The 26,459-nt window shown below is 34.8% G+C and overlaps 1 protein-coding gene and 1 long non-coding RNA gene across 3 annotated transcripts in view; one reads left to right on the top strand and one right to left on the bottom strand.

Annotated features, from left to right (window-relative positions):
- The window catches only part of cadm4 (cell adhesion molecule 4), an 86,224-nt gene that overhangs the window by 14,919 nt on the left and 44,846 nt on the right, over positions 1-26,459 (top strand). For both annotated transcript variants that reach the window (XM_073847313.1, XM_073847314.1), the window contains exons 2-3: positions 3,512-3,658; positions 20,499-20,786. In XM_073847313.1, coding sequence (XP_073703414.1) covers positions 3,512-3,658; positions 20,499-20,786 — 435 coding nt within the window. The remainder of the gene's footprint in view (positions 1-3,511; positions 3,659-20,498; positions 20,787-26,459) is intronic.
- LOC141343379 (uncharacterized) lies at positions 13,992-16,329 on the bottom strand. The gene is made up of 3 exons (XR_012356735.1): positions 15,591-16,329; positions 15,280-15,422; positions 13,992-14,385 (listed from the first exon to the last, which is right to left on the bottom strand). It is a non-coding gene; the product is annotated as an uncharacterized lncRNA (long non-coding RNA).

Consider the following 26,459-nt stretch of genomic DNA (forward strand, 5'->3'; position numbering starts at 1 on the left):
ATAGTGGTAAAATAGTTGATTATGGTGCAAATAGCACTGAGGGACAATTGTAATTTGAGTATAAATTGGTATTTTCTCTTAACAAATATATAAATTGTTTAATGTTATTTAAATAAGTTTAATTTATATTTTTATTATTGATTTCCATATTTTGATCTGGACTGAAGTCTGTTAGTAAAAGTCTTTCGAAAAGTAGCAAAATAAAATAAATGCAAAAATAAATTGTGAATTCATGGGAAAACGATTTCAAGACAGTTTTAATACTTTTATGTATAAAAAAGTACACCAACTTTACTAATGGCAAAATTGTTGGTTATGTTGGAAATAACACTGAGGGACAGTTGTAATGTGAGTAAAAATTGGACAAATATATTTATCACAATAAATATATTTTTTTTAGGTACGATAGTTAAAATTATATAAAAATAAATTTGAATAATTGTGGATTTTCATAGTCTATAAAGTAATGAAATTTTTTTATTTAAAATTCGAATTCGAATTAGAAATTGAAGAGGAAAAGTTTCTTCTACAGTTTTAATCTAGAAATATAAGATAAATGCAGAAACAAATAAGAAATTTGTGAGGAAAAGGTTTCTTTCTAAGTTTTAAATGTGATCTTTATATAACAAGAAAAGGAAAAAATATATAATAGTTATAATAAAAATTAACCCTTTGAACATTTTTGCATAGATTGCATAAATTTCATAGTCTATAAAATACTAAACATCTAAACATAAAAGGCTTTTGAAAAGTAGCAAAATAAAAATAAATGCAGAAACAAATTAGAAAATTTGTGAGGAAAAGTTTCCAGTGTGATCTTTATAACTCTAACAAGAAGAGAATTTTTTTAAAAGTGTTAGTTATAATAAAAATCAACCCTTAGAAGACAATTCCATAATTTTCATAGTCTATAAAATAATAAACATCTAAACATAAAAGACTTTTGAAAAGTAGCGAAATCAAAAATAATTGCAGAAACAAACGAGGACAAGTTTTCAAGACAGTTTTGATCTGTAAAAATAAAGTAAATTCAGAAACAAATTCAAAATTTGTGAGGAAAAGTTTCCAAGACAGTTTTAATGTGATCTTTATAGAACAAGAAGAGAAAAAGTGAAAAGTGTTAGTTATAATAAAAATCAACCCTTAGAACACAAATGTGTAATTTTCATAGTCTATAAAATAATAAACATCTAAACAAAAGTTTTCAGGACAGTTTTGATCTGTAAAAATAAAAATATACTCAGAAACAAATGTAAAATTTGTGAGGAAAATTTTCCAAGACAGTTTCAATGTGATCTTTTGAAAAATATTTTAACATAAAAGACTTTTGAAAAGTAGCAATTAAAAAACAATTGCAGAAACAAATGAGTAAAAGTTAAGAAAGTTTTGGTCTGTAAAAAAATTAATAAACTCAGAAACAAATTCAGAATTTGTGTAAAAAAAATTCCAAGAGTTTAAATGTGATCTTTATAGAACAAGAAGAGAAAACAAATGAAAAGTGTTAGTTATAATAAAAATTAACCCTTAGAACACAATTGCGTCATTTTCATAGTCTATAAAATAATAAATATCTAAACATTAAAGGCTTTTGTAAAGTAGCAAAATCAAAAATAATTCCAGAAAGAAGTGACTAAAAGTTTTCAAGTTTGTAGTCTGTAAAAATAAACCAAATTCAGAAACAAATGAAAAGTTTGTGAGTTTCCAAGACCATTGTAATGTGATCTTTATATAACAAGAAAAGGAAAAAATATATAATAGTTATAATAAAAATTAACCCTTTGAACATTTTTGCATAGATTGCATAAATTTCATAGTCTATAAAATACTAAACATCTAAACATAAAAGGCTTTTGAAAAGTAGCAAAATAAAAATAAATGCAGAAACAAATTAGAAAATTTGTGAGGAAAAGTTTCCAGTGTGATCTTTATAACTCTAACAAGAAGAGAATTTTTTTAAAAGTGTTAGTTATAATAAAAATCAACCCTTAGAAGACAATTCCATAATTTTCATAGTCTATAAAATAATAAACATCTAAACATAAAAGACTTTTGAACAGTAGCGAAATCAAAAATAATTGCAGAAACAAACGAGTACAAGTTTTCAAGACAGTTTTGATCTGTAAAAATAAAGTAAATTCAGAAACAAATTCAAAATTTGTGAGGAAAAGTTTCCAAGACAGTTTTAATGTGATCTTTATAGAACAAGAAGAGAAAACAATTAAAAAGTGTTAGTTATAATAAAAATAAACCCTTAGAACACAATTGCGTCATTTTCATAGTCTATAAAATAATAAACATCTAAACATTAAAGGCTTTTGTAAAGTAGCGAAATCAAAAATAATTCCAGAAAGAAGTGACAAAAAGTTTTCAAGTTTGTAGTCTGTAAAAATAAACCAAATACAGAAACAAATGAAAAGTTTGTGAGTTTCCAAGACCGTTGTAATGTGATCTTTATATAACAAGAAAAGGAACAAATTGAAGTGTGTTAGTTACAATGAAAATCAGCCCTTGGAACATAAGTGCCTATAGTTGAAGAAACACCCTTCACCTTCTCCACATGATTGTGTTATACTGTGAAATGAGTCACCTACATAATTCTCCATCAACTTTTCCAAGCTCAAGCTATATACAGACTTCCTGTCGTAGGGCATGTCTGTAACATGTCAGTCTGAGCATGTCAGACGTCTTGTCCTAGCTAGGTTAGTGGAGCGATGGCAGAGACAGTTCTCAGCGAATCAGCCAATGTGACAGCTTCCCCCTAGTGATCTGTTGTGATATCATCAGATCGAGTCAGTTCTGCTGAAGAACGCGGCGCCTTGGTGTCAGGGTTCCGAATTATTACCGTCCACCAGAGACAGGCTCTCCACGGAGAACACGGCTAATGATGTGCTGAGGTTTCCAGCAACATGTTCGCATGGTCCAGCGGTGATGACCTCATGTTCAACCTCCTCTATGTTTTGCTAAAACAAACTTCAACAATACACGAGCGTCACCCAGAACATGCAGCAGATGCTACTTTCAACCAAGACGTGCTGTTTGATTTAGCAGCGAAAGTGCCATTAGATGTTCTGTGTTCCCAGCGTATGACTGATCCGAGTTCATTCCGGAAAAAAGAGCCGTCATTACGGGCGCTTTCACGAGGTGGATGTCAGAGCGAGCAGATGGAAGAGAGAAGTGTGTCAGCCCACAGTAATGGATAAAGATAACGATGCTATTGGTCTTACCAGCACTTAATTAGGACCCTTTCTTTCTTTTTCTCCCTCTCGCTGTGTCTTTCTATCTGTCAGTCTCTCATTATTTTGCTTTTTTCACTCGCTCTTCTGCATAGTTCACACTTCTAAGCACAAAGGTAGTTACGTGAGCGAAGTGTTAATTGGTCACGGAGGTATTTCTATCTTCAAAATTGCTCCGTGTGCCATCTTGCCTCCTTCTGTCCATCAAAAATGTCTTTATAAATCATTCATTTCAAATGAGAGTTCTGCTTTAACGCTGTTACCCCTTTTTGTTTCAGCGCGGGGGCAGGCCGTGCAGGCTGAGAACGTGACCGTGCTGGAGGGGGGGACGGCCCACATCTCCTGCCGTCTCCAGAACTACGATGGCTCGATCGTGGTCATCCAGAACCCACGTAGACAAACGCTATTCTTCAATGGAACACGAGGTGAGCGTGGCTGCTGCTTCAACGGAAGTCATTAGTTGTCTTTTTAAAACCCCATGAAAATAACATCACTTCAAGTGTTCAGACAAAGTTGTTTTGACATAATAGTTTCAATATGCATGCTCACATTACTTTAGGTTAGCTAGAAGACTTGGATTATGCTGGGATACACACGACTAATTAGTGAGATATTTAGTTTTATTTTAGGAGCATAAACAACAACACAGTTTACACCTGACAATTGAGATTTTACTTTATATCTCATGATTGCGACTATATGTCACAATTTTGACAATTTCATTTAAACCTTAAATGCATGCCTCGGGTCTTTAGCGACCCGGGACGTCATTCACTCCCCTCCTTCTTTTTTTCAAGTTTGACATTAACTTTCTTAGTATTTCTCAATCTATTCATTATAAACAATATAACAAGAAAAAAATAACAAAATATAAAAGAATGTCTGTTTTTTTATTTTTTTTAAGTGTATAGGGTTGCTAGAGACCCGAGGTGTGTAAAAGTGTAAGTACAGTCGTGGCCAAAAGTTTTGAGAATGACACAAATATTAGTTTTCACAAAGTTTGCTGCTCAACTGCTTTTAGATCTTTGTTTCAGTTGTTTCTGTGATGTACTGAAATATAATTACAAGCACTTCATACGTTTCAAAGGCTTTTATCGACAATTACATGACATTTATGCAAAGAGTCAGTATTTGCAGTGTTGGCCCTTCTTGTTCAGGACCTCTGCAATTCGACTGGGCATGCTCTCAATCAACTTCTGGGCCAAATCCTGACTGATAGCAACCCATTCTTTCATAATCACTTCTTGGAGTTTGTCAGAATTAGTGGGTTTTTGTTTGTCCACCCGCCTCTTGAGGATTGACCACAAGTTTTAAGATTTGGGGAGTTTCCAGGCCATGGACCCAAAATATCAACGTTTTGGTCCCCGAGCCACTTAGTTATCACTTTTGCCTTATGGCACGGTGCGCCATCGTACTGGAAAATGCATTGTTCTTCACCAAACTGTTGTTGGATTGTTGGAAGAAGTTGCTATTGGAGGGTGTTTTGGTACCATTCTTTATTCATGGCTGTGTTTTGGGGCAAAATTGTGAGTGAGCCCACTCCCTTGGACGAGAAGCAACCCCACACATGAATGGTCTCAGGATGCTTTACTGTTGGCATGACACAGGAATGATGGTAGCGCTCACCTTTTCTTCTCCGGACAAGCCTTATTCCAGATGCCCCAAACAATCAGAAAGAGGCTTCATCGGAGAATATGACTTTGCCCCAGTCCTCAGCAGTCCATTCGCCATACTTTTTGCAGAAGATCAATCTGTCCCTGATGTTTTTTTTTGGAGAGAAGTGGCTTCTTTGCTGCCCTTCTTGACACCAGGCCATCTTCCAAAAGTTTTCGCCTCACTGTGCGTGCAGATGCGCTCACACCTGCCTGCTGCCATTCCGGAGCAAGCTCTGCACTGGTGGCACTCCGATCCCGCAGCTGAATCCTCTTTAGGAGACGATCCTGGCACTTGCTGGACTTTCTTGGACGCCCTGAAGCCTTCTTAACAATGCAGTGGAAAGTTTTTTCCGGATTAATTTTCATGGCAAAGAAGGACTATGCAATTCATCTGATCACTCTTCATAACATTCTGGAGTATATGCAAATTGCTATTATAAAAACTTAAGCAGTAATTTTTCCAATTTCCAATATTTATGTAATTCTCAAAATTTTTGGCCACGACTGTATATTTTTTAATGCTCAAAAATATGCAAATATCTGATGACTAAATGCATGAAATTCACCTTTGTTCCTCGAGGTGGCACTGTTTAATGGACAATAATGACGTGATGCTTCACTCATAACTATTGCAGGTATAAAACAAAGAATATCAACAAAAATTTAACTGGTTTAAATAACTTTATGGCAGAGCAATTACTGTACGCAATAAAATATAAATGTCACTGTTATTTGATGGTGGATGTGGTGAATAAGCTGACAGGAATCAAAATATTGACTTTGAAGTCATTAAAAATGATAGTTTCGTGAATATGGTTGAGTTCGCGAACATGAGCCAGATGCTGAATGTACTGTGGAAGTCTGTTCTGAGTATGACGACGATTGTAAAATCATCTGCTCGGATTGAACCCTTCTAAGTTTCAAAAGATAACAAATTATGCTTTATTTTATTCTTCTGTTATTGTTCTGAAAATATCAAGAGAGTTTTTTGCTATTGCAGAAGTTAGAGATCCATCCGTGCTGGATATATAGGTCTGGGTCGCTAAAGACCTGAATATGTTGTAATGATTGGCGAAACATTCATGCATTTAAAGGTTAAAAGAGACTTCTGCTCTTGTGTTTGCTGCTTTATATCTCTAAGTTTATAGATTTGACTTAATTCTGAGAGTTGCAACATAATATCTCACAATGTGGCTTTATATCTTGTGATTGCAAATTTGTAACTTTATACAGTCAGGTCCATATATATTAGGACATGAATTTGGACTTAAAGTGCACACTCTAAACTTTAATTTAAGGGTAGTATCATCAAAATTGAAGGAAAAGTTAAGGTATTACAGCATTTTAATACCTTCCCTCTTTTTCAAGGGACCATAAGTAATTGGACAGTTGTGGGCTATTTCTTCATTTTTCCTACATCACTTAAGCAGGTAAAAGGTCTGGTGTTCATTGTGTGCCATTTGTATTTGAAAGCAGGCAATTGTTCGGCTTCAAAAACAAAAGAAATCCATCAGAGAGATATCAGGTACATTAGGAGTGGCCAAATCAACAGTTACATTACAGGTACATTCTGAGAGAAAAAAAAAAGAATACACTGGTGAGCTCAGAAACATATAAAGGCCTGGATGTTTACAGAGGACAACAGTGGTGGATGATTGGATGATCCTCTTCATGGTTAAGAACAACCCTTTCACAACATCCAGCCAAGCAAGGAACACTCTCCAGGAGGCAGGTGTGTCACTGTCAAAGTCTACAATCAAGCGAAGTCTTCACAAGAGCAAATACAGAGGGTTCACCACAAGGCCAAAAAACATCTAAAAAAGCCATACCACTTCTATATCCCAAATTCAGCCAAATGCAGCAAAGTTGATTGGACGGTTCTTCATAGTACAAGTGTACGATGACCCAAGACATAGAGCAAAAGCAACCCAGGAGTTTTATATTCTCCAGTGGCCAAGTCAGTCTTCTGATTTTAACTTGATTGAGCATGCATTTCACTTGCTGAAGACAAAACTAAAAGCAAAAAATCCTACAAACAAACAACTACTGAAGTCAGCTACAGTAAAGGCCTGGCAAAGCATCACAAAGGAGGAAACCCAGTCTCTGCTGATGACCATGAGTTCCAGAAGGCAGAAGGATTCTCAACAAATTATTAAAAATGAACAACTTATTTATGATTATATTTATTTGTCCAATTACTTTTGGCCCCCTCAGTGGATCTGTGTATAGAAATGGTTAGAATTCCTAAGCATTTTATGTTATATTTTTGATCGACCCCTTGAATTAAAGCAAAGTCTGCACTTCAATTTCTTCTTGATTTGTTTGATTTTAAATCTATTCTAATTAGCAATTAACTTGCAATTGTGTCATTATCAGTGTTCTTTTTAAGAGTAATGCATAACAATATTGCATTACTCCCTAAAAAGTAACTTATTATGTTGTTTAGTTACTTTTCATGAAAAGTAATGCATTACATTACTTTAGCCTTATTTTTTTTAATCTGGGTAGGCCTTGCTTTTGTTTTTATTATCAAAAGCTCTGTTTTTTGCAAATGTAAAAGCCCTTTCACACCAAAAGCCTCAGGCTGAAGGAAAGATACATTCATGTCTGTACAGTAGAATGCAGAAAAAGAAAGTTTAACACTCTTCAGCAATAAGAAAAAAGTTCAAACAAACGTTAGTTTATCTTAACTAATATTTGCTCATTTGTGTGGTGGATCATCAGATCATCAAAGGTCAGCAGCAAAGACACTGGTTAATGAAATGGGATTAAATACATAAAGGATATTTGTATTATTAACATACTTAATGATTGCAGGTTTGCATCATTTATTTTAAAGAATACTGAATCTGTTTTTTTGTTTTTTGTTTTTGAGAATGAGTTGAATTAATGCAGGTTCACATTTATTCTAGAGCTTAAGTAACATTTTACTCCTAATTTCTGTCAACATGAGGACAGGAGAGATTTTAATCAATAAATGAGAGGGAAAAAACTGGCATTACTTATTTGAAAACGTAACTCAAATACTTTCTTGTACATTAAAAAGTAATGCATTACTTTATAGTTACTTGAAAAAAGTAATCTGATTACACAACTCAAACATAACAGCATTTTACTGTAAAATTAAATTAAAAATTTTTAAAAAATGGCTGGTTTTACAGTTTTCCCTGTTTATAGTATGGGAACCTACTGTTAAACTCTTACCATTTTTTCTGTAACATTGTTATCATATTTTATAGTTAAAATTACATTCATTTTTTACAGTGTATCAATGATCAAATTTTCTTTTTTTTATTTCAAATAAAAATGTTTTATTTTGGTTTATTTTTATTTATTTTTTTAATTTTGATTTGACTTTATATGCCCCAATATGACTACATCTCATAACTGACTTAAATTTTCAAATTGAAATGGTAATTTACTGAAAGTTTTAACTTTTTAGCTCACAATTGGGCTTTGTATCTTGTACTTGCAACTTTATTTATTTATTATGAATATGTCACAGTATTGAACCACAGGTGGATAGGCATGAAGAACATTTACTCTTATATTTAATTAAGTAATTTTTTGGAAAATCTGTACTTTTAAGAGTAGATTTAAAAGGTTTTAAACCTTTACTTTATCTCAAGTACATTTCCTATGAATAAACTATACTTTGATTCAACTGCACTGGGTGACTTTCCTCTTGTTACTTAAGTTTTAATGCATACATGTTAAGAAACACTTTATCTAATCTCTTTTTTTCTGGGGAATGAGTAAAGCCCCATTCTCAAATGAATGACTCTTTGGAGTAAATTCTGTTCAAGGCCTTAATCAAACAAGTTCGCTAAATGGTCTAAATTGGTTTGCAAATCAGTTTGAATGATTTGTAAAGATCCCAACACTGAATCACTGAATCATCTAAAGCGGTTTCTCATTTGTACCTGGAAATTCTGTGTTCTCGTTGTGCCCATGATACAAAGCAACTAGTAATTCGCTACTTGAGTAGTTGTTTCATTGGATACTTTTTTACTCTTACTAAAGTGATTTCTATAATTCTTCTACTTTTCCTTGAGTACAGTTTTTGGATACTCTACCCACCTCTTTCATAACTAACAAATAATAGTCTTGTTTTATTTTTTTACTTTGAGGTGGAAGCTGTCTTCCATAATAACTAACAAATCTTTATACACTCCGGACGAACAGTTCAAAAGCTGTCATTTGAAAGGTACCCTTTCAAAGGGTGTACCTTAATACCTTATTTCCTCTTGAAGGTTGGATTTTAGTTCCTTAAAAGTACATATTTGTACCGAAAGTGTACATATTAGTACTTTTTGAAAAGCTACCATCCCTGTCATGCTTTTTTGTGAGAGAGTTTAGCATCTGCTAAGCATAATATAAAGTTTGACAATGATCTTATTAAAGTTCCTCCCCATTTTTATTACATTGCAGCTGCAGTTTTTTTTTTTAAGCAAAAGCACCAGAATTGATTTATTAAGCACTCCTTCTCTGACATTGAGTTCATCAGACACATTCCATATCCATTAATGGCTCTCTTGTAGCGCTGGTAAGTGGTAAATATGTTAAACACAACCTTGGAGTCCGTGCTAGCAGTGGAGCAGTCGCTTTTCATGCTGGTTAGCTTTTATCATCTTTGGAATATATTTATACTGGCGCCATCAGTCTTTCTGAAATCCTTTTTAACTGATTACACCTTATTTCAATTTCTTTTTAAAGATCCTTTTATGTAATAACCTTTGTTTTTTCCATCTCAGCCGTCACTATCATTCAAATTTGAAATCCCTTTAAGTGATGACTCTCTGTCACCCTCGTTTTACATGATATGTAATGTGTTTTCATCCTTGCCTTTGTAACCCTTGCCTCAGAAAAGGACTCGCAAAGCATACATAATTCGGTGAAAAAAGGGAACGGAGAAAAGGAATTGGAATTGGTCGAAACAGAAAGGACCACAAAAGCTAAAAGCTGAATTAGTATCCGTGATCTCTGCTTTTATAAGTGCACATAATTGGGCCATTTTGTAGGAGCTAAATCACCCCCTCTTCTGAGCCATTCACACCACTATTTTCAGACACACTTTTTGCGAACAATCTTTAGGCTTTTAATATCGGTGGATTCTACAGTGCGATCATGACAGCTCCAGGCTGCCCTTACTGCTTGAGTGCCTGGTCTAAATGTACAGAGAAGACGCAAATGAAAACCTCTGCTTGCTAACTAATGAATCCCGATAACAGTCTTTTAGCGGGCAGCAGGGTGTAAATATCCCTCAGCGGTCATGTGTACAATAGCCTATCAGCATGTGCCCTTTCCATGAGATTCCTTCAGATTGGCCAGATCTGTGAGGTATGTAAATGAGGCGTGACTAAAGGTGACACCGGCCTGGACAATGCATTGACATTTCCCTGCCATTTAGCATGAATGAAGGCATTTATCTCCTTTAGTGAGGCTCTTTTACTCCTGGTGCGTGAAACATGGATAGAGTAAGAAGATACACATGTCACAAAAAAGAGCTCACTTACTTATTCAGTTGATCACTTTTTCATTCACTAATTCATTCACTCAGTTGCCTGTTCACATACTCAACGTATTGCTTACTTGCTCAATGCAAAACACTGAATCATTTATTGGTTTGTTTATGCAATAATCATTCAATTCATGATAATCAATAATAATCATTATTCACTAACTTGTATTCATTCAATGTATCACTCTTCACTTAATGTATAACTCTCATTTACTCATCTATTTATATAGTGAGTGATTTGCTTGCATCACTTTCACTCACTCAATGTACTACTGAATCATTGATTCATTCGTTTACTCATTCATTCATCTTGCTTATCTGTTTGCTGTACTGTATCTCTCGCCTAATGTACAACTCATTTACCAACTCACTTACTCATTCACTGACTGATTAATTTATTGATTCACTTACTCTGTGTATCACTGTCACTTACTCAGTGTAACATACTGAAGCATTGAATCAAATTATTATTCACTAACTTTATTCCAGTGTTGTTTTCGTCAACGATGACGATGACGAAATCATTTCGTTGACGCCACTTTTTTCCATGACGATAACGAGACGTTGACGAGATAAAATTGGCTCGTTGATGATTAAAACATGACGAGACGTGTGTGAGTTTTCGTTGACGAGACGAGAATAGACGAAAATGTTAGTGGGTGGTCCGTCAGGCGTTTAAAATGCATGACATTTCTGCTTATTGTGCATGCCAATTAAAACCGGAAAATATCTGCCGCTATGGCAAGCCGTTTTAGCATTAAATACTCTTTGCCATACTACTATGGCAAGCCGTTTTAGCATTCCATCCTTGTTTGTCTTTTATGTTTTAAAACATTCCTTCATTATTGTAATTATTGGTAAAAATAGTCGATCCGGAAGCTCACATTGTGTTGAACTATAGATCTGCTATTTTCAGAACGTATAAGTGACACTACCCAACAGCAAAATACTTACTGACCTACATTAATTTCTTAAAAGACTACTTTTTCCCCTTTTTTTGACTAAAACTAGACTAAAACCTTTTTGACTTTTCGTCGACTAAAACTAGACTAAAACTTTCTTGACTTTTCGTCGACTAAAATTGGACTAAAACTATCACATATAGAAGTGACTAAAATTTGACTAAAACTAATAACCATTTTAGTCCAAAAGACTAAGACTAAGACTAAATCTAAGATGGTTGTCAAAAACAACACTGCTTTATTCGATGTATCACTTTTTTTCTTACTTAATATATAGCAACAATTCACTCATCTGCTTACTCACTGATATGTTTAGTAAATCACTTACTCAGTGTATCACTACCACTCACTGGATGCAACACTCTGAATCATTGATTTAATTATCATTTATTCACTACCCTGTTCCTTTAATATATCACTCTTTTACTGACTCGGTGTGTAACTCTCATTTACTCAGTTGCTGATTGATTCATATAGTGATTCACTTATCACTCACTCAATGTAAAACTGAATCATTGATTCATTCATTGACTCACTGATTCATTCATTCATTGAGTCGTTCATTCACTATCTCGCTTATTTGTTCACTGTACTGTATCTCTCACTTAATGTGCAGCTCATTCACCAACTCACTTGTTCACTGACTTATTAATTTAGTGATTCACTTATTACTATCACTCATTCAGTGTAACAAACTGAAGCATTGATTCAATCATTTATTCACTAAATTTGTTTAATGTATCACTCGTTCACTTACTCAATGAATAACTAATTCACTCAGCTGCTTACTGTCTGATATATTTAGTGATTCACTTGTGTATCACTATCACTCACTCAGTGTAATCATTGATTCAATTAATCATTAATTCACTAACTTCTTCATTTATTACATCACTCTTTTACCAACTCAGTGCAAATGTTCATTCATTCAGTTGTTTGCTCACTGATTTATTTAGTGATTCACTTACTCAGTGTATCACTCACTCTATGTAACATTGATTATTTCATAAATCACTCATTCATTCAGTCATCCACTCAGTATCTTACACATCTGTTCACTCTACTGTATCTCTCACTTAATGTACAACTCATCACCAACTTACCTACTCGTTCACGGACTAATTTAGTGATTCACTTACTTTGTGTATCACTCAGTGTAACACTAAATTATTGATTCATTGCATAATTCACTCACTCGTTCATTGAATTATCCATTCACTGTTTTGCTTATTTGTTCATTGTACTGTATCTCTTACTTAATGTTCAAGTTATTCACCAACTCATTCAGCAACTGATTAATTTAGTGTTTCACTTTGTGTATCACTATCACTCACTCAGTGTAATACACTGAAGCATTGGTTCAGTCATTTATTTGCTTTTTCTTTCAATGTATCACTCATTCTCTTACTCAGTAAATAACTGTAGTTGACTCCCCTGCTTACTCACTGACTAACTTAGTGATTTACTTACTTTATCACTATCACTCACCAAATGTAGCACACCAACTCACTTACTCGTTCATTGACTAATTTAGTGATTCACTTTGTGTATTAATATCACTTACTCAGTGTAACATTGACTCACTCACTCACTCATTCATTCAATTATCCATTCATTATCTTGCTCATTTGTTCACTGTACTGTATCTCTCACTTAATTTCCTACTTATTCACCAACTCACTTACTCATTCACTGACTAATTTAGTGATTCACTTTCGCTGCGTCCGAAATCGCATACTTCCCTACTATATAGAACGCGAAAAACAGTATGTGAGGCGAGTAGTATGTCCGAATTCATAGTATTCAAAATACAGTAGGCGAGAAGTACCCGGATGACCTACTGCTTCCGACCGAATTCTGCAGTACGCATCCGATGGACACTTCAGGCTCCAGGAGAGGAGTCGTTATTCGAAAAAATGGCGGAAAGTGGAGACTCGGCGGATGTAGTACGTCCGAATTCCATTCATACTACCCATATTCATACACTGTAAAAAATTTACTGTAAAATTTACAGCAAGTTACTGGCAACTTTGGTTGCCAGCAATACTGTAAATTTTTACAAGTGCACTGTAAATGATTAACTACAGTTTTACTGTAAAATTTACAGCAAGTTACTGGCAACTTTGGTTGCCAGCAATACTGTAAATTTTTACAAGTGCACTGTAAATGATTAACTACAGTTTTACTGTAAAATTTACAGCAAGTTACTGGCAACTTTGGTTGCCAGCAATACTGTAAATTTTTACAAGTGCACTGTAAATGATTAACTACAGTTTTACTGTTAAAATACAGCAATTTTCTGTATATATATACTAGCAACGATATATACATTATTTAAAGCTGCTACTGTGAAATTGCAGCAATAGTTTGCAATTTTACAAGTGTACTGGAAATCATTAAATAACGTTTCACTGTAAAAATATTGTACTACTTTAATTTGTATATTCTTTATTTGCAGTATTTATTTTCCAGATTGCTGAATAATAATGACTAGCAATTTAAACAATTTATTAACTGCATAAGCTTTAAACAATATTTAACTGCATAAAGTGTTGTATAGTATGAAACTCAGTGCACCTATTATTTAATAAAAACAAAAATAATAATAATTTGACACATCTTAATCTTGATAAACAGGTCCAATTTTATTTAAAAAATCTCTTATTTATTAACTCTCAAATTTGCATGAAAGAAATGTCATAGAACAGTGTATTCAGTATTATTCTGAATTCCAAAATAAATTGGGCATGAAAATATTTACTTGAAACATATTACGCTGCTAAATATTAAGGTTAACCAATATTTAGCCAAAGTTGAAACCAACATCAAGTTAACCAACATGGTTATAATTAAATGGTTCGAAATACCATAAAGACAGTGATGAATTTTCACAACTTCATGGACAGTCCAACATGGCCAAACAACAAGCCCTCAAGTGAGTCCAAAAAAACTTCTGATCGAAAAAGGAGAACAGTTCAGATCCAGATGCTGTTCCAGCCCAGGATGCAGAGTGGCTAAAAAAATATATAAAAGAACAAAAAGGGCAATACATTAGATATTTTACAAAACAATGATACAGTCAGACAAAGACAGAGGGATGACAGATACAGTCAAAGGCAGAGAGAGTGATGATTGTTACAGTTAGATCAGTATGATATTAAACAGTAAAACACTAAAATTGTGAAAAATATTACAATTTTTACAAGTTATTACAAGTTTTATATTTTACTATACTTTCAAATATAATTTATTTCTGAGATGCAAAGCTGAATGTTCAGCATCATTACACCAGTGTTGCATGATCTTTCAGAGATCATTCTCATTTATTATCAATATCCTGATTTATTGTCAATGTTATTGTCAATGTTGTCAGTGTATGTTTTGGAGCCTGTGATACTTTTTCAGGATTCTTTGATGAATAAGTTTCAAAGAACAGCAGTTATTTAAAATATACATTTTATCTAAAAATATAAATCTTTACAATCAATTTCAATGTAACATACTATATATAAGTATAATATATAAGATTCCTGAAAAAAGTATCACAGGTTAATAAAAATATTAAACAGCACAATTGCTTCTAACATTGATAATAAATCAGCATATACAATAATTTCTAAAGGATCACTAAAGGACATTGGAGTAATTAGAAGACTAGTGTATTGATGCTGAAAATTCAGAAATAAATTACATTTTTAAGTATATTAAAATGGATAAAACATTTTAATAATATTTCACAACATTATAGTTTTTTCTGTATTTTTTATCAATTAAATGCAGCCTTTATGAGCAGAAGATACTTATTTCAAAACATAAAACCTACTGATCACAAACTTTTGAACGCTAGTGTAGATAAAGGATAAAATAACATAATAAAAGGAAAAAGATCTTGGTGTATGTGTACTTACATGTCAGTAATTCTGCTGAAAATCCTTCGCATTGCAAAGAAAACTGGTAACTTGGGTTCACTTCTGCTGGTTTCTTCTGTGTTCTGTCGTTTTAGATGGGTCTTTTCCTTTCAACTTCTTTGTTTTTCTCTCAGGATAAATATCTACAAAACAGTCAGGAAGCAGACAATATGTAATTCACATTAGTTTTAGCTTTTGTACATCTGAATTATTCTCCCTAAAAAAACTCTCTCTACTTGAGTTGAGAAACATATTCTATCATATCTACATGTAAAATGCAGGTACTCAGATTGTTAGAATGCAACTATTACCTTTGTATGAACTCCAAAACTCCGTCTGTCTCCTCTTGATAACGTTAGTCCAGAATATGTAATATGCTGCGAACAGGCCAGACAGGACAATGGGCTGGATTAAGGCATTCTTCAAATCAAAGTTAGCAAAAAGCATTAACGTTACATTCAAACAATAAGCGAATAAGCAAGTTATCAAAGGTGCTAGTACATCTCACTGCTTACGTTAACCACTTTAACAGCACCGTTCAGAGTTTACGTGACACACATCCTCCGTGAGCGGCTGACCGCGAATCGCGAGCCCTAAATACGCGTTTTATTTCGGTGCCCGTGTTAACAGATGGCTGCCTGTGCAAATTTGTTGTACATCATAAAATAATCACGAGAAAGTGTGCTGATCAGCACGACGTCGCCGTGAATCACATCTTTTGCCAATGAAGCTTGTAATTCTTAACGTAGGAACCCAGAGATGTTACGCCTATAGCCGATATAAGGCAGGGGAATGTGTGTGTAATCCTTCCGCGACTGCAGTGCCGAATCCCCGCACAAGTCTCTCTCGTGCTCCGCGGACGGAGGATTCGTTAATCTGCGGTTACCGCGAATGTTTATGACACCTTATATTCTTTAATATTCTAATACAGTTACAAATTATGAAAAATAAAACAGAAATAAGACACTTACTTACCACAGTTATGAATCGTTCTTCTTGCTGCTCCCAAATGTCGACCGTTAAAGATAATCCCGCCTCTTTAGATTTGAAATTTACCAGAATGCATTGCGGTTTACAGCAATATGCTGTATTGGCTGTATTATAAGAAATACAACCCGCTGCTGTAAAATATTGCTGTAATTTTTACAGCAATTTGTTACAGTGTACTATATAGAACGTACTGTTTTAACGGTCATGAAGTACTTTGAATTTAAATGTAGTACCTACTGAAGCAGTATGCGATTTCGGACGCAGCATTTGTGTATTAATATCACTCACTCAGTGTAACATTAACTCACTCACTTACTCACTCACTCATTCATTCAATTATCCATTCATTATCTTGCTCATTTATTCACTGTACTGTATCTCTCACTTAATTTTCTGCTCATTCACTAACTCGCCTACTGATTCACTGGCTGATTCATTTAGTGATTCACTTTGTGTATCAATATTACTCACTCAGTGTAACACACTTTATCATTGATTCAATCATCCATTCACAAATGTTTTTCATTCAATGTAACACTCTTTCACTTGCTCAATATATAACAATAATTCATTCAGCTGCTTGCTTGCTGACTTTTTTATTTAGTGATTCACTTACTCAATGTATCACAATCACTCACTCAGTCAATTATTAATTCAATTATTCATTCATTCACTAACTTGTTCCTTCAATATATCACTTTTTCTATCACTTTCTTAATGCAACATACTGAATCATTGATTCAGTCAACTTGTTTATTTAATGTATCACACTATAATGTATAATTCTCATTCAGTTGCTCACTCACTCACTGATTTATTTAGTGATTCACTAATCACTATCACTATGATTCATTCAATCATTGGTTCGTACAACCACTCACTAATTCATTTATTAATTCATTCACAAACTTACTCATTTGTTCAATGTATCACTCACTAAATCAATAACTCATTCACTGATTCACTTGCTCACTTGATTCATTTTGTGTTTACCTTACTCTATGTATCACTATCACATAACACAGAGTCATTGATTCATTCCCTCACTCACTCATTCATTCATTTAAACATCAATTGTTTGCTCATTTAGTCACTCGTTTGCTTCCAACATTACACACAGATACACATAGCCAGGTGTTGAAAAATGTCTGGGTTCATTCAGAGCAGTAATCATCTTATGGAGCCAGTGGGTCGTGCTGCTATCTGTGAGTGTGCTGATGGCAGAGGGTCACGTCTCCAGAGCACAGTCAGCCACAGACAAAGAGCTTTAAAAGGAAGTAGGGAGAAAAGGAGTATTTAGCGGCAGTCAATACAAAATGGGTTTGTGTGAATCTTATCCCAAAAAGGCCCATCCAGCCTTTGTAACCAGCATCGTTATTTGTTATTATTATTATTTTCTGACAATTGATTTTTCTCTCACCTTGGTTTCAAAGCACAAATCATTTTCGACACTCGTTCTCGACGCTTCTGTTTTCTGCTGCCCCTCAGTATTTATGTGTTGTTCTGTGTCAGCTGTTCTGTGAGAGATGCTGGTTAAAAACCCTCATCTGCTGTTTTCTTTTCCGTTTCATCTTTTCCTTTTTATGTTGCTCTATTCTTTTGATCTTTATTTTGTGATTTTTCTTGTTTGAATTCGAGGAGTTAATTTGAAACTATAACTTGCAAACAACAAACTGCTAATTAAAAGGAGTTAAGCTACAAGCTTCCCTTTTAATAATAGCTAACAACGCTACAAACTAATACACTAACTGCTGTAAAGCTACTTAAAAGGTAATACTAGTTTATTTATACACAAATTATTCTCACCAAGGCTGGATATATCTGATTGACAAATACATTAAAAACAGTAGCTTACAAAGTAAGTTACAATTCAAAATATGTGACCCTGGACCACAAAACCAGTCTTAAGTCGCTGGGGTATGTTTGTAGCAATAGCCAAAAATACATTGTATGGGTCAAAATTATTGATTTTTCTTTTATGCCAAAAATCATTAGGAAATTAAGTAAAGATCATGTTCCATGAAGATTTTTTGTAAAATTCCTACTATAAATATATCAAAATGTAATTTTTGATTAGTAATATGCATTGTTAAGAACTTCATTTGGAGAACTTTAAAGGTGATTTTCTCAGTATTTTGATTTTTTTGCACCCTCAGATTACAGATTTTCAAATAGATGTATCTCGGCCAAATATTGTCCTATCCTAACAAACCATATATCAATAGAAAGCTTATTTATTGAGCTTTCATATGATGTATACATCTCAGTTTTGTAAAATTTAACCTTATGACTGGTTTTGTGGTCCAGGGTCACATATGTGTTTTCTATTTTTAGTATATTTTAAAATGTAATTTATTCCTTTGATGACAAAGCTGAATTTTTAAGCAGCCATTATTCCAGTCTTCAGTGGCACATGGTCTTTTAGAAATCATTCTGATAATGTGATTTTCTGCTAAAAAAAAAAAAAGCATATTATCAGTGCTAAAAACAGTAATATTTTTGTTGAAACTGAATACTTTTGAGGACATTTTGATGCAGAATTTTTAGCAGCCATTTCCCAGTTTTCAGTGTCACATGATCCTTCAGAAATCATTCTAATATCCAGATTTGCTGTTAAAAAAATTGTTTTAGGACCAATACTGAAAGCAGTAATATTTTTTGTGGAAACTGTGATTCTTTTTATGGTTTTTGATGACAAAACAGATTTTTTTTTCATCAAATTATTTATTAAATCATTCCAATATGCTGATTTGCTGCTAAAAAAAATTGTTTTAGGACCAATACTGAAAACAGTAATATTTTTGTGGAAACTGAGTATTTTTTTAGGATTTCTTATGACATAACTGAAATTTTTCCAGTATTCAGTGTCACGCGATCCTTCAAAAAAATCATTCTAATATGCCGATTTGCTGCAAAAAAAAAAAAAAAAGTATTAGAACCAATACTGAAAACAGTAATATTTTTGAGGAAACTGTGATTCTTTTTAGGGTTTTTGATGACAAAACTGAATGTATTAAATCATTCTAATATGCTGATTTGCTGCTAAAAAAATAACATTATTCTCAATGCTGAAAACAGTAATATTTTTGTGTAAACTGAAAATATTTTAGGATATTTTAAAACTGAAAAAATTTCCCAGTCTTCAGTGTCACATGATCCTTCAAAAATCATTCTGATATGATATGCTGATTTGCTGCTGAAATTTTTTTTTTGTTTTTTTATCACATTATTATCAATACTGAAAACAGTAATATTTTTGTGGAAACTGAACATTTTAGATGAGAATATCTTAGATTAGAATATTTTAATGACAAAACTGAATTTTAGCAGACATTTTCTAGTTTTCAGTGTCACATGCTGAAGACAGTCATATATTTGTAGAAACAGTGATAATTTATAATTTATAGTTTTAGGATATTTTGATGACAAAACTGATTAAAAAAAACTGTACAGCCTTTTTTCCAGTCTTAAGTGTCACATGGTCCTTCAGAAATCATTCTAGTATGCTGATTTGCTTCTTTTTTATATATATCAATACTGAAAACAGTAATATTATTTTTTCTTTTGGAAACTGTGATCATTTTTATAGGGTATTTTAATTACAAAGCTGATTTTTTTTTTTGCATCCATTTTTACAGTCTTCAGTGTCACATGATCCTTTAGAAATAATTCTAATAATTCTATCTGAAAAAAATGTCAGTGGATATTTTGGATGTTTTGATGCATAAAAGCTTTATTTAATCCATTCTTGTTTGAACAGCAGTATTAATATCTTTAAAAAAAAACTTTGAATGGTAGTGTAGTTAAGTTAGTAGCATTTGTATGACTCTATTTTCTTTTCACAGAGCCATTTGGTTACTTTAACTTAGTGTGAATTGCCAACCGCAACCCATTTTACTTCTGTAATGGCCTTGACTTGATTTTAATCACTGTGAAAAGAAGGCGTTATAAACCAGAATGAAGCAAAACTTGAAACGAGATTGCTTAAATGCCTATTTGGACGTCAACGGAAAAGGGAAGTCATTTCAGAGAAAGAGAAACCCATTCCAGTTTGATTAAAAATTAAAAAGATACATTTTCTACTTTGCAATAACATGCACCACTGGAATAGCTCAAAATAAGACCACAAGGATGCATTTAGAAAGTAAATAGGCTCAATTTTAATTTAATTTTAACCTATCTTGCGGTTCCTTTATCCTTACTTATCCCAACTCTCTCTCTTTTTTCAGCACTAAAAGACGACCGTTTTCAGATGGTTCTTTTCTCACCGCGCCTGGTGCGGATCACGCTGACTAATGTAAGTGTATCTGACGAGGGTGGCTACTTCTGTCAGCTGTACACCGATGACACACACCACCAGGTGGCGACACTTTCGGTGGTGGTGCCTCCAGAGGTGCCTACAGTGGAGGTGAAGACTGAGGCGGTGGAGGGCGGGGAGGTTGAACTCACATGCGTGTCCCCGCGGAGCAAACCACCGGCCACACTACGCTGGGTCAGAGACCGCAGAGAAATCGCAGGTGAGTTTACTTTAAATGTCACAGTAATTTCAGTGCAGGTACATTTATATACTGTACATGCACTTACAAACATAAAAGCTGCATATAAGCACATGTACAAACACATAAGAGTCAGCTTTTTTTTTTTAAATCCTTCACGTGTGCATATTTGCTTTGTCTCTTTGTCAGACTCTCTGTCTTCACGGTAAATGTCATGCATTTCGACTAATCTCCCTGACAGCCAGAAAGATACGCTTTGCTCCTCTCCCCCATGTGTTTGCTCATTGGCACATTTTCCCCTCTATTGCTTTATGTCACTCTATCGAATTTCAAATGCATCTGTCCATCTGGGTCCCTTCGAATGTGTGCAGAAGAACGTTTTTTTTTGTCACACACCCCCACACACAGAACTGGATCCAGGTGCGGCTCCAATCTGTGCCTTTTATTCCTTTTCTGTCAACTCTACCTCTCATTTTCCTGCTCTTTTTCTCACTGCCATCATATTTTCTCTATCTTTTTGTTTCAGCTTTTCTTTTTCGGGCTCTGAGAAGAGAAAGAAAATAACAAAGACACAGAGACAGGGAAAAAAAGAGACAGGGAAAGTGCAGGGTGAGATTGTAGGCTTGGCGCTCTATCAATGTTGTTGGAATATAAAGTTGTGAGCGCAAGTGTCTGTCTGTCTGCGACTGATTCGGTAAGAAGGGGCGCAGTTTGAATTTCGACTTCTAAGTCTGCCGCTGTTCCGCTTCAGTGAAAATAATTTAAATGTCTGCCTGATCAAGGCTATTTAAGCAATATCAAACAAGTAAGAGTTATATAAACAAGTTGATGTCAAGTAATGTGAGTTTCAGACAAAATTTGCTGTTAATTCACCAAGTAGCCCACAGGCTGACAGCCTGTCTGAGAAAATGGCATGACTCCAAAATACCGCTCTCATGTTGTGGTCTGAAATGCCACTAACACAGACAAGTGGAGTGACACAAACATTAAAAACTGGCCTGTGCTGTTACACCAATGCTGCGTTCATGTCATTGTATTGTGAGATGGTATCTCTGAGATTGGACATGCTTCATAATGTTCAATTTGTCATTTACAGCATTTATTAATCTAGGTTTATTTATTTTTATTTTTTTTTAAAAAGGCCGGATCAAAAATACAGTAAAAATTTAATGGTAATAAATATAATTAGTATTATTATAAAAAAAAAAATCTTACTGACCTCAAACTTACGCACAGTAGTCAACACATGTACATTGCAATAAACAATATTAACAAACAATGCTTTACCAAAAGCCAATAGGATTTTTCAGATGGCTTTTGGATTATTGCTGAAAATAAACTCTGTAACCAACAAAAGTTTATGATTTGATACCTGTTTCATAATTTAACAATTGATAATTATTCATCAAACAAAAATAAAAGTAATCGGTTCACTCCGAGCAGAATCGACATTTAAACATTTCTGTTCCTGTGTTCCTCTGTAATATTACAGAGGAACTATAAAATAATGTAGTCTATTGGCCGATTCTAATACCGATATTGGTCAACTGCGTAAAGCAAGGATCTAAAAAAAAAAGATCGGTTTACTTAGAGCAAAATCGGTATTTAAACATTTCTGTTCCTGCGTTCCTCTGTATTATTACCATTACAAAACCAGTTTGACTAGAAAATAATGTAGGCTACTGACCGATTTCAATACCAATATTGGTCAATTGCATAAAGCAAGGCTCAAAAAAAAAAAAGATTGGTTAACTCCGAGCAGAATCGGCATTTAAACATTTCTGTTCCTGCGTTCCTCTGTATTATTACCATTCCAAAACCAGTTTGACTAGAAAATAATGTAGGCTATTGGCCGATTTCAATACTGATATTGATCAATTGCATAAAGCAGGGCTTAAAAACGAAAGAAAAAAAAATAAATTATTGGTTCACTATGAGCAAAATTGGCATTTAAACTTTTCTGTTCCTGCGTTCCTCTGTATTATTACCATTCCAAAACCAGTTTGAGGAGAAAATAATGTAGGCTATTGGCCAAATTCAATACTGATATTGGTCAATTGGATAAAGCAGGGCTTATGTGTTTCATAATTTTAACAATTGATAATTCTTCATCACTACAACTTGAATGCATTTTGAAGCCAAATACTATTTGCAGAAATAGAAAGCTAAATGTATAAATAGTTTAAAATGGCTATAGATTTAGCCACGTGACTTTTTCAAGACAAGTAAAAGCTATAAAAAACACAATTAGATATTACTGATGTATTTAATGTTGTACAATAAAATGTGAAAATTAGGGATGAACCGATTACCGATATCAATTTAAACAAACAACAATTGGCCAATTCCAATACCAGTCAATTGCATAAAGCAGGGCTTAAAAAAATAAAAAATACCGGTTCACTCCGAGCAGAATGGGCATTTAAACTTTTCTATTGTCAAATTGGCTAGAAACGGCCCTGCTCCTGATTTATGTTCATACCAACGCTGGTTGGTCATACAAATAGAAGCAAAACATCATTCAAAACTGTAAAGCTTTTGCAAAATAAAGAATGGCTTTCAGACGTTTCGTTTTTCTTTCTGTGAACTTCAGGGCATGTTACAATGATCCAATTTTTTCTTTCATTTAGTTAATCAGTTAATGATTTAAGTGAAAAATTTTGCGTATAGGCCTATGTATATTCCTTTTTATGTAGCCTAAATAGTTTTATTCTGTTTTCTCCATTCACGGACGCACTGCAGGTGCATGATGTCACCTTGTGTGATTTCGTGTTATACACTATCCTGCCATTTTTGCTGGATTTTAAACACACAAAAAGCTGAATATTACCTGCCATTCATTTTCGCTTAAATGTAGACCTAATGTTTGGCGGTTCATGACAGATCCTCAGATAAACAAAAGCGGGGAATTACCATTGCGACATACCTATGATGAATTTACAGCTCGTTTTCAGTATGTACAGTGGGTGCGGAATGTATTCAGACCCCCTTAAATGTTTCACCCTTTGTTATATTGCAGCCATTTGCTGAAATCATTTAAGTTCATTTTTCCTCATTAATGTACACACAGCAGCCCATATTGACAGAAAAACACAGAATTGTTTACTTTTTTGCAGATTTATTAAAAAAGAAAAACTGAAATATCACATGTTCCTAAGTATTCAGACCCTTTGCTCAGTATTTAGTAGAAGCACCCTTTTGATCTAATACAGCCATGAGTCTTTTTGGGAAAGATGCAACAAGTTTTTCTTTTTTGGGGATCCTCTGCCATTCCTCCTTGCAGATCCTCTCCAGTTCTGTCAGGTTGGATGGTAAACGTTGGTGGACAGCCATTTTTAGGTCTCTCCAGAGATGCTCAATTGGGTTTAATTCAGGGCTCTGGCTGGGGTATTCAAGAACAGTCACGGAGTTGTTGTGAAGCCACTCTTTCGTTCTTTTAGCTGTGTGCTTAGGGCCATTGTCTTGTTGGAAGGTAAACCTTCGGCCCAGTCTGAGGTCCTGAGCACTCTGGAGAAGGTTTTCGTCCAGGATATCCCTGTACTTGGCCGCATTCATCTTTCCCTCGATTGCAACCAGTCGTCCTGTCCCTGCAGCTGAAAAACACCCCCACAGCATGATGCTGCCACCACCATGCTTCACTGTTGGGACTGTATTGGACAGGTGATGAGCAGTGCCTGGTTTTCTCAACACATACCGTTTAGAATTAAAGTGCCCCTATTATGCCATGTTTAAGGTAGTTAATATTGTTGTAATAGTCTCTTAAAACAGGTTTACATGTATGCAAGTTCAAAAAACACTTTAGTTTTCTCAAAAATTAGATTTAATTTTACCCCGTTTCTAAATGATTCGTAAACGACTCGTGTGAAGCAGTTCGAAGAATCAGTCTCTCTAAACCCCTCCTTTCAGTGAGCCCTCACCGCTGTGATTGGTCAGATGGTGCAGTCCTTTTGGATTGGTCTACCGCTTCAGCGCAAAACGAAACGCCCATTGGCATAACTGAATGACAGCTGTGGAGACCTGTTAATGCATAGAAAAGATAGCCTCGATTTTACCCTATCAATTCGAGCCGGAGTCTGACGATGAAACGGTTGAAGTGGCACATCGACAAGAAACTGTTTTGCAAGCATGACTGGAGCAGGACGTTTCTCAGTGGGTGTCATATTATAACTGTGGAAACTAAGTGCTTGCAATTTGCTTTTGTAAGCGAACCGGGCACACCTCTACGTTGTGAACTTCAACACTGTAACGTACAACCCATAACACTGCGTTAAGCCATCGTTTATCATTATCATTACTTAAACTAATAAGGCAGACAGACAGTCAAGCTGCATCAATCACAATTTTTAGACTACATTGCACTCACAGCTGAACAACAGAACTACAGAAACGCAAGTTAGCCGCTTACCAAGACATGTGCGGGGTTGTTACACACCATAACGTACACAAAGACGTATTTTGAACGATCGCTAGAAAATACAATCATCAATTATTAATCATACTTACAGGTAGAAGTTCAGAGGAGCAAGCCGGTCCAAATAAACTGGGCACTGATCCATTTTTTAAAACCAAGCGTTTGGTGAATCTCGCGTTGTAACGTTACTCCCCAAGATTGGAAAAACAGTCATCAGTAAAATGACGCGAACACAACACAAGATTGGCATTGGACTGCTGAGGTGTTGAAAAAATTAATGTTAACCACTCATTCTTGGTAGTTTCATCTTTCGGAAGGGCATATAAAACAAATTCACTCTCACAGCGCAGGGCGTCTTCTTGACATGATGTAACGTTAATCCACGTGAAAATGGTAGGCCTACTGTTTGTGGGCGGGCAAGTTGTTCGCGAAATTGAACGTGGGCGGACATTACGCAAATGTGTAGCTCGTGACGTGTGGCCGTTACAGAAAAAAGATTCGAATTGCTGACGACTCGTTTAGGCGAATGTGAGCCGACTCTTTTTTTTGATAGACAAAAACTTTATTTATAGTGCACTGTCGGCGTCTCAACTTTGCAGATAGTTTATGTTCACATACAGCTACTTGACACACTACATGAAATATCATATTTGAAAAGGCATAATAGGGGCACTTTAAGGCCAAAAAGTTCTATCTTGGTCTCATCAGACCAGAGAATCTTATTTCTCACCATCTTGGAGTCCTTCAAGTGTTTTTTAGCAAACTCCATGCGGGCTTTCATGTGTCTTACACTAAGGAAAGGCTTCCGTCAGGCCACTCTACCATAAAGCCCCGACTGGTGGAGGGCTGCAGTGATGGTTGACTTTCTACAACTTTCTCCCATCTCCCGACTGCATCTCTGGAGCTCAGCCATAGTGATCTGTGGGTTCTTCTTTACCTCTCTCACCAAGGCTCTTCTCCCCCGATAGCTCAGCTCTAGGAAGGGTTCTGGTCATCCCAAACATCTTCCATTTAAGGATAATGGAGGTCACTGTGCTCTTAGGAGCCTTAAGTGCAGTAGAAATTTTTTTGTAACCTTGGCCAGATCTGTGCCTTGCCACAATTCTGTCTCTGAGCTCTTCAGGCAGTTCCTTTGACCTCATGATTCTCATTTGCTCTGACATGCGCTGTGAGCTGTAAGGTGTGTGGCTTTCCTAATCAAGTCCAATCAGTATAATCAAACACAGCTGGACTTAAATGAAGGTTTAGATCCATCTCAAGGATGATCAGAAGAAATGGACAGC

The sequence above is a fragment of the Garra rufa genome, chromosome 9 (genome assembly GCF_049309525.1).
Source record: "Garra rufa chromosome 9, GarRuf1.0, whole genome shotgun sequence".
Classification (NCBI taxonomy): domain Eukaryota; kingdom Metazoa; phylum Chordata; class Actinopteri; order Cypriniformes; family Cyprinidae; genus Garra; species Garra rufa.